The sequence below is a fragment of the Callionymus lyra genome, chromosome 9 (assembly GCF_982586985.1).
Source record: "Callionymus lyra chromosome 9, fCalLyr1.hap1.1, whole genome shotgun sequence".
NCBI classification, from domain to species: Eukaryota; Metazoa; Chordata; class Actinopteri; order Syngnathiformes; family Callionymidae; genus Callionymus; species Callionymus lyra.
Genome location: NC_141826.1, coordinates 16,203,213 through 16,212,500, shown reverse-complemented (window position 1 = coordinate 16,212,500; position 9,288 = coordinate 16,203,213). Strand labels below are relative to the sequence as shown.

The following is a 9,288-nucleotide window of genomic DNA, read 5'->3' as shown; positions in this document are numbered from 1 at the left end:
CGGTCATCCCCAAGTCCTACTGTTCTCCGTGGAGGGAAGCTTTGGGCCCGAGCGACGAGATCGCCCCGGAGCTGTTGGCTCAGCTGCCGCAGCCGCCTCAGGTGCACAAGCCCGCCAACTTCAGGTGCTTCAACAGGTAAGTGGCTCCGACCCGCCTGCACTCTCTTCTTCGCCTCGCTGGGGCCGGGTCGATTTCCGTCTCCCTAGCTTCTTAAGGTTACTTCCCACGTAGTTTATGATGATCCTACTTCTGACACCATTTGTAACTTGAGGGATATTACAGCACTGTATCAATGTCTTTTTTTTAAAAATGTTTATCAAAGTTCTCTTATAGTTTAAACTTCAATAAAGTATGTATACAATTTTAAATATTATATATTTTTATTTACAATTAAAATGCAAAATATTATTCATTTTAGTGTTGCAATTAAACTTCCGTACCCTAGATGGCATCGGTAATTATGTCCTCTGCAGCTAGTGAACATCCGGTGATGACTGAGGACGAGAGGATACAGTTGACTCCCGCAGCTTTTAAAGTGGATGTTTATATAACAAACGAACATGCGCATATTCACGGCGTTTGTTCATATTTGTGTTGCAATTAAACTTCGGGGCTGCTAGATCGCAGCAGTCATTACGTTCTCCGTGTAGGAATAATGAGATCTTGCATGGACTGCGGTGATGACTGAGGACGAGAGGATACAGTGGACTCCCGCAGCTTTTAAAGTGGATGTTTATATAACAAACGAACATGCGCATATTCACGGCGTTTGTACATTTTTGTGTTGCAATTAAACTTCGGGGCTGCTAGATGGCAGCGGTAATTATGTCCTCTGCAGCTAGTGAACTTCCGGTGATGACTGAGGACGAGAGGATACAGTTGACTCCCGCAGCTTTTAAAGTGGATGTTTATATAACAAACGAACATGCGCATATTCACGGCGTTTGTTCATATTTGTGTTGCAATTAAACTTCGGGGCTGCTAGATTGCAGCAGTCATTACGTTCTCCGTGTAGGAATAATGAGATCTTGCATGGACTGCGGTGATGACTGAGGACGAGAGGATACAGTGGACTCCCGCAGCTTTTAAAGTGGATGTTTATATAACAAACGAACATGCGCATATTCACGGCGTTTGTTCATTTTTGTGTTGCAATTAAACTTCGGGGCTGCTAGATGGCAGCGGTAATTATGTCCTCTGCAGCTAGTGAACTTCCGGTGATGACTGAGGACGAGAGGATACAGTTGACTCCCGCAGCTTTTAAAGTGGATGTTTATATAACAAACGAACATGCGCATATTCACGGCGTTTGTTCATATTTGTGTTGCAATTAAACTTCGGGGCTGCTAGATCGCAGCAGTCATTACGTTCTCCGTGTAGGAATAATGAGATCTTGCATGGACTGCGGTGATGACTGAGGACGAGAGGATACAGTGGACTCCCGCAGCTTTTAAAGTGGATGTTTATATAACAAACGAAAATGCGCATATTCACGGCGTTTGTACATTTTTGTGTTGCAATTAAACTTCGGGGCTGCTAGATGGAAGCGGTAATTATGTCCTCTGCAGCTAGTGAACTTCCGGTGATGACTGAGGACGAGAGGATACAGTTGACTCCCGCAGCTTTTAAAGTGGATGTTTATATAACAAACGAACATGCGCATATTCACGGCGTTTGTTCATATTTGTGTTGCAATTAAACTTCGGGGCTGCTAGATTGCAGCAGTCATTACGTTCTCCGTGTAGGAATAATGAGATCTTGCATGGACTGCGGTGATGACTGAGGACGAGAGGATACAGTGGACTCCCGCAGCTTTTAAAGTGGATGTTTATATAACAAACGAACATGCGCATATTCACGGCGTTTGTACATTTTTGTGTTGCAATTAAACTTCGGGGCTGCTAGATGGCAGCGGTAATTATGTCCTCTGCAGCTAGTGAACTTCCGGTGATGACTGAGGACGAGAGGATACAGTTGACTCCCGCAGCTTTTAAAGTGGATGTTTATATAACAAACGAACATGCGCATATTCACGGCGTTTGTTCATATTTGTGTTGCAATTAAACTTCGGGGCTGCTAGATGGCAGCAGTCATTATGTTCTCCGTGTAGGAATAATGAGATCTTGCATGGACTGCGGCGATGACTGAGGACGAGAGGATACAGTGGACTCCAGCCGCTTTTAAAGCTGATGTTTGTACATATTTTGGTTTCAAAACAAATTTAATCAGTTAGGACTCCATCAAGAGTCATGTGGTCTTTAAATTCTGCAACACTTGAGTCAAGTACTCGACAATACTACAAATATATCCTTGTCCCTACAGTATTGCAAAATATATCGTATCGTTGACCAATACACAACTGTATATGCAGCCCAACTTGAAGTCGTTAACTTCAGGCAACAATGTATTAAAGTTAAAAAAAAGTACAAGGACGACGACCTGCATGAGTTGGCACCGACCGTGGTCCAAGTCAAAGTCTTCACATAGAGAACATTGTAATTTAACTACAGTCCAAAAGTCCAACTGTCACCGACATCAAGCCCGGCGCACCGATGACGTCTTGTTCAATTATACGTCTCCGAATAGACCAAGAAAATGACTACATCACTCAACACGATCCTCAAGAACCCCCTCGGGTTCCGCTCCATGTTTCCACATTTTGAAATCGAATCTCTTGTATGACTCACGCCTCCACCGACTGCCCAACGCTATTTTGATGCGTCGAGAGAAATACGACCTGCCGAGGGTCGGACACGTTTGTGCAGGGAAGAAGAAAAACAGTAAAACAGGAATATTATCTTGATACAAAACATTGACTCATTTTTATACGTTAGTGGTTCCTCGTTGGTAAATTTCAGATGAAGAACCTAAAACTACGATGACAAAGACTACATAAACAAACATGTAATGTCTTGATCAAGACATGCGGGAGATACTTTTGAATCCTCGATTTGTTCATAACTTGAAACATGTCTGTTCAACTTTCAGGGCTCCTGTGCCGTTCGGTGGCGGTCTGGCCAGCAAGAGAGTGATCCCCGTCATCGGCTTCGAGGCGGTCGAGTCCCAGAATCTGCCCGGAGTCGCACTCGAGCGCATGTGTCGACGACCCAACTTTAACAGAGCTCCCAGGGGATGGAGAGTTGGTCACGGCCCGGAATCAAATGAACTATGAAAACAGAGCTGACGAGCCTAAGAAAGACTTGAGTCCAGCATTGCCAAGATTATTTTGGGGGGTAGGGGGGGGCACTCTGTTTAACTATGAATCACTGGTATACAATGACAATTCACAGCCTCAGTTTAGTCCAGATGAATCTCGCAACCATTGAGTTGTATGTTGAGGGTTCAATAAATTGACAGTCCCACATGCATGTATCAGTCATTTTAATCACAGGTAAAAAGAAGACATATAATGAAAGACAATGTAAACTAACTAAGTAGCTGGTCTGGAAATGACATGATCGCGACGTCGTCCATCTTGCAAACCCCGGCGCTCGTCCAGTTGTGAACTCGAAGGGTGAGAATAAAGCGGGAATTTGCAAGAACATGGTTGTGTGTTTCACTTGTTATGCACCTCGTTCACAGATATAATAGCGAAGGACGTCACATTAATTTTTGGGGGACGCCAGCTATTCTGTCTGACGGTTGCCGTGGGCGCCGTGAGCACCCATGCGCTGAGGATCCTGAGACGGGTAATGGATGTGGCCGGGTGGTCTTATGCCGATGGCGGGAGGCATCGGTGGCGCCATCGCGTTAAGGTGATGAAACATTGGAGGGACGAAACCTGAAAGAATTTAAAGATTTTATAAAACGCCTCCACATCCAAGAGTCACAGTTTATTTGGCCAGAGGAAGGATTTGTACCTGGAGGTGGAGGCAGAGTGAGGTTCATGACTGCAGGGGGGTTGCCCGGGTCCAAATTGAAGTAGTTTGCTGGTGGTTCTTGGTCAAGAGGTGGAGGTGGAGGAAGAGCTTTAACCAGAAGAAATACACAACTTAAAAACAGGTTCAAAAAAAGAACCTATCACTTATCATTCATTGCAATGATGATTCTTCCTTATATTTGTTCGTTACCTTAAGAAACCAATTAAGACTAAGTATTAGCTTGACTGTGGACTCACCTCCAGGCAAACCAGGCACAGGATCAAGTCTGATTCCCATCTCAGTGATGCCATCTGGCAGCCCTTCTTTTCCTCTGGCTGCCTGAGACCTGAGGTAAAGCATGTTTAGTTAGACGAAAAACCAAGAAAGTATAGCATTACATCATCAGCAAACAGAATTACAAAAACCAAACCAACCAACAAAAACCAAACCAACCAACAAAATGTTTTTAATTAACAAAACCACAAACTGTGATGACAAAACACAAAAACACATGATAAAAACAAGCAGGGCATTGATCTCGACCTCTACATGGAGATTTTGGTCAAAATTCAGACTTTATGATTTGTTCACAACCCTGATCATCTTACCTTCCCCATTTGACGGTGAGTCTGCGTCCATTGATGATCAGCTTGTTGAAAGACTTTTCTGCTGCCATTTCAGCCGCTTGCCGAGTGGCAAACTGAATGAAGGCACACTGTTGCCTTTGAACGATGGTGATGGTTCGAATCTCCCCAAACTGGTAGAAGAAACCCCTAAAATGGAGAGAAGAATTGCTTAAATAAAAAATCCCCACAAAAGGATGGTAGGTAATAGATAATGATGGAATTATGAATTACTTGAGATCTTCCTCCGTGACATTATCACCGAGACCCCCGATGTAGAGAGTGGTGATGGACTTGTCCTCTGGTGGGTCCAGTCTGGGCATGGCAGAGGCTCGCTTAAGCAGCTTGTCAGCAACGGGGTCATTGATACCATAGTAACGGTCCTTGATGTTCTGATCCGCAAGTGGGTCATCCGGATCGGTGGGTTTCTCGTGTCTGGAAATATAATCAAAGAGTTACAGTAAAATGTGGCCACAGTTCAGGCGCTGGTCACTCCAAATTAAAACAAGGGGTCATGTGATTGTCCACTCACCTGTAAGGACACTCTTCTCCTCTCTTACACTCCCCCTTCACCCAGAAGGAGCAGATGTGAGGCCTGTTTCTCTTGTAGTAGGGAGTTGTCCGGGCCAGTTTGAGCAACATGTCACTTGAGCTGGTTGCTTTCCCGACTGTGCCGACTGCCCGTGTGCCATCGGTATTGGAGATCTGAGAACACGCAGACAGAAATATTAATAAGAAGCTGATGACAGAACCCCCCCTTCTTCTTGGCTGGAGATTTGGAAATATATTTAGCAAGTCATTTCTTAGACAAACTTAAACTGTATAGTGGTTAAGGTGGGAATTCCAGTATATTGAAAATGAAAAAGAAAGAATATGACGCAGGAATAAACATTTGAAATGCATTATTTACTTTGACAGAATGAAGTACAAGCTTAAAATAATAATTTCAAAGATGTAAACAATCTGTGGAAAAACGTATAATTCCTCTGAAGGGAAGTGAATTATTTATTGTAACAAACATTAAATTACCTCTCTTTCCATGTTCTGTGTGTAGTACTCTTTGTTTACATCCGACTTGGGAATATCATCTTTGATGGCGAGACCCGTGTCTCGAACCTGAATGGGCAAACCTATAAAAGGAAAAGATAAATCAGTGTTTTAACAGCAACTAGCACAGCAATACCGCATATAAAACCAAAATGTTACCATATTCCAGATCCAGCAGGCAGGTCTGACAAACATTCTTCATTTTACTACACGTTTGACAGACTTCTGTTTTCTTGAAGCGCATCCTCGTCCCAGGACACCAACGAAAGACAGTAAACGGTCGAGCACAGATCTAAATGCAGAAATACAATTAATTATCAAGCAATAAAGTGTTGATTTATTAGGAAGTTTAAATGCAACTCAAAAATGGACAGTCCTTAAAATATACCTTGCATTCTTTTCCATATTTCTCCTTGGTCTGTAACAAATAAGAACATCAATTTAAAACCAAAGACTTTACAAGATGGAAATGTGATCTTACCATGCGGATGTAAGGATTTTCCCCTAGACATGTTTGACAAAGAATTGGAAAGTCCTGAGTATGAAAGGAAAAAAAGAATCAGTTAAACAGATGGTTAACCCACAACAGCAATTATCGAAACATTAAGTTTGAATACAAATAAAAGTATAGTATTCGGAGCACAGGTAATAGTTGTGTAATACTAAACAAGACAAATGTTATCACTTTACAAGAACTAATAACTGTTGAACTTTCGGGCCAAACTCTGTGCATACACAAATATTTTGTTGGAGCTCCATTATTACTCGATTATATCTAGTTCGTCTAGTTCTTCAAGTTATTTTCACCTTAAAACCTCGATAAAACCGTTTTATGAAACGCTTAAAGATTCACATGTCTATTAGCCAGCCACCGTTAGCTTCTTATAGCCATACAAGCTGAAGTAAACGATCAAATAATAATAATCATAACTTGAAGTTTGCATTAGAGATAACGAGTTGACGAACACAACTTAAAATAACATGGGATTTGATTACAAATACAACTTTAGCGAAGATAAGTTGGTGTTTAGCGGGAATGTTGCTATGGCGAAGCTAGGATAACAGCTAGCCGCCGGGGCTAGCCTTTCTGTTTAATCGCCATCTAAATGAGGAAATTTCTAGTAAAAACCATTAAAGTTTATAAACGATACTGTCATTACGTGTTAACTCCATCCAGTTAAATGTAGGAAACATACCGCGTCCTCCCAGTTCTGTCTGTTGTAGGTGTTGGAACCGAGGGACGTCGCCATTTTGCAAAACTAGACCGCCAGCCTGTGCTTTTTCCTCTATTGTTTTCCTGAGCGCTGTACAAAACAGCTCTGGGCTCTGCAGCGCCCTCAGCTGGATCGGAGTTTTACTCGACAATAGGATGACAACTCATAAAAACAATCTATATTTGAACAGAAAAAAGAGTTACATTAACCGGTTGACAATTACATTAAATAAGGGCCACAGTTCTCACGGTAAATGTTGCGAGGGGCCATCAAAAAACTAATAAAGGAGCGAAAACGCAAAAAAACTGTGCAACGAAATATAATAATAAGCTAATGCCTCCCAAAATTATTTTAATAAAACCTTTATTCAAACTGTTATAATTTTTTTTAACCATTTTAATTGTTAATATTTTCTTAAAACTATTTGGGAGCAATACATGCCTCCCAAACTGAAAAAAAACAGAGGACAAAAGACACAAAACAAAAAACCCTATAGCCATATTTACAAATATTTAGTGTTGTACTAGTAATGAATAATACAAAATAAATACAAAATATTTGTTTTTTTCAAGATCTATGACCTCGTGAGGGCCACACAAATACAGCACTTTGCCCAGGTCTGATTATGTAACTCTGTGTATTTAGTGAGTTTAGTGTTGTCGTGGTAAACAACAACTTATCAGTTGTAGAAGCCACTGCTTAAAATCATTGACCTCTCTGTTATATTTCCCTTTTCTAGTTTGGAAAATGTTGCTTAAAAATAGTGAAATTCAGTCATTTTTAGCACATTTTTAAACTATACCTGGTATTCTTTGTCCCTATATTGGTAACACATGTGGTCGAGCGATAAATATCACTGTGATCCAATAATACACAGGTTATTTATTTTATTTTTATAATGCTTAATGAGTCAAAAACAACATGCACCAGTTGTTGCTATGTTGATGTTAAACCTACATTTACTTGATGCACTTTTATGACAAGGACAGTGTCAAGCAAAGATCCGGATTCTTTCTAAGCGCTTCTATAAGATAATTGTTAAGTCCAATTCCAAGTTAACTCACCACCTGTTCCACCTCGGGTCAGGGTGTCTCTGCAGTGTGAAACTCTAATTAGTGGGGCAGAGGATGTTGGTGATATTGGATTGGCAGTAAGCCCCTAATGTTTAGTTAAGGTCAAACCCGGGCTGTGGAGCCAAAGACGCAGGATTAAATACAGCTAAGAGGAGGTGACTGTTTCTTTGGATAGCTGACTGTGTAACTGAACATCTTTTTTTTTCATATAAGTTAACTTTAAAATATAAAAATAATATATAAACACACAGGCGTACATCATAACACATACATACAACTTGAGGAAGTGGCCCTCATTTTAATTTTAATGCCACTTTTGACCCCTGTCTCGGTTGTATCATGCGATGCGGATGAGTCAACCAAAGCTGTTTTGAAGGATGGCTTTGTCCTGGCTTTGTCTGCACGGCAAAATCGAGATCACCGAACTCAGGAGGTCAGGAGACGTGTTTGGATGAACTTCTTCACGGTCTGCCCCTTTTTTTCTGTTAATGCTGACCCTTAATCGCTGTTGACAAGGTGCACATTCTCCAGGATGGCGCCGCATTCCTTTCTAATTGTAATTACAACAACAACAAAAAAAAGTCACTTTTGCTTCTGTCACAAAACCTCCCAATTGGCATTAAAGCTTATTTAAGATGAATATATTTTTGTTGAGTAGTTAATAGGTTCTGTAAATTCAGAATCAGAGCACATTTATTGCCAGTGTTGTACACACAGTGACAGTATAGAAAGTATAGAATAGAAATAATGAAAGACACATAAAGGTACGTGCAACAAAACAAGATGAATTAAATAAAACAAGAGACAGCACATAAGTGCATATAAGTGGCATAACAAATGTATTAATGAATACAATAACGTTAAAAAATATAATAAGGGACATTAATTTGGTGGCATATAAAATAAATTATTGATAAATAAAATAAAATACATTTATTAGGGTGGTATAGAGGATAAATTAATTGATTCATCAAAAATAAAATAAAGTACATTAAATTGGTGGCATTTAAAATAAATAAATTGATGAATAAAATAAAATAAAATAAAATAAATTCCCAAATGAATTCTCGCAAAGTTTCAATACATTTTTATCTAATCTAGTCCAAAGAAAAATAGTTTTTTGAATGAAAAATAAATGTATTCCCTTTAATTCCCCATATCTAGAAAACTGCAGAATTAAAATACCTCATTAAAATTAATCAAAGAGCAAAAACAATCGCATGGTAGTTAAATTAAAATTTAATAGTTAGTGATATCTCCACTTGAAATGCATTAAAATTCAACAATATATCAAATGCTTTCAGTTTTGTTTCGCTTCCAAACAGTCGCTCTTCTAACAGTCTTCCAGAAGTTCAACACTGATAACGCCCCCTGTCGGCAGCTTGTGCTCGCTGCAGGGCTGCATAGAGGGAGCGGGAGAGAGAGAGAGAGCGAGGTAGAGAGAAAGAGAGAGAGAGAGAGAGAGAGAGA

At 40.4% G+C, this 9,288-nt stretch overlaps 2 protein-coding genes across 3 annotated transcripts in view; one reads left to right on the top strand and one right to left on the bottom strand.

Annotated features, from left to right (window-relative positions):
- LOC148072027 (myozenin-2-like) overlaps positions 1-3,180 on the top strand; it is a 9,497-nt gene extending 6,317 nt beyond the window's left edge. For both annotated transcript variants that reach the window (XM_087798977.1, XM_087798976.1), the window contains exons 5-6: positions 1-136; positions 2,990-3,180. The exon at positions 1-136 is cut by the window's left edge and continues 48 nt beyond it. In XM_087798977.1, the coding sequence (XP_087655103.1) occupies positions 1-136; positions 2,990-3,173 (320 nt within the window). In that variant the 3' untranslated portion in view covers positions 3,174-3,180. The remainder of the gene's footprint in view (positions 137-2,989) is intronic.
- Positions 3,181-3,233: 53 nt separating this feature from the next.
- rbm22 (RNA binding motif protein 22) lies at positions 3,234-6,848 on the bottom strand. The gene is made up of 11 exons (XM_087798974.1): positions 6,728-6,848; positions 6,013-6,066; positions 5,920-5,949; positions 5,691-5,823; positions 5,514-5,614; positions 5,017-5,189; positions 4,719-4,919; positions 4,470-4,634; positions 4,119-4,207; positions 3,862-3,969; positions 3,234-3,782 (listed from the first exon to the last, which is right to left on the bottom strand). Exons 1-11 carry the CDS (start codon positions 6,779-6,781, stop codon positions 3,628-3,630), a joined length of 1,263 nt encoding a protein of 420 aa, XP_087655100.1. The 5' UTR covers positions 6,782-6,848; the 3' UTR covers positions 3,234-3,627.
- Between the last annotated feature and the right edge of the window lie 2,440 nt (positions 6,849-9,288).

Bases quoted from the DNA above. Each gene is read 5' to 3' on its own strand.
- rbm22 (XM_087798974.1), bottom strand. From the start codon at position 6,781: ATGGCGACGTCCCTCGGTTCCAACACCTACAACAGACAGAACTGGGAG. The intron at 5,615-5,690 runs GTAACATTTTGG...TTCCTTTTATAG, and splicing joins CCTGCTGGATCTGGAATATG to GTTTGCCCATTCAGGTTCGA. The intron at 5,190-5,513 runs GTAATTTAATGT...GCGTGTTCTCAG, and splicing joins CACAGAACATGGAAAGAGAG to ATCTCCAATACCGATGGCAC.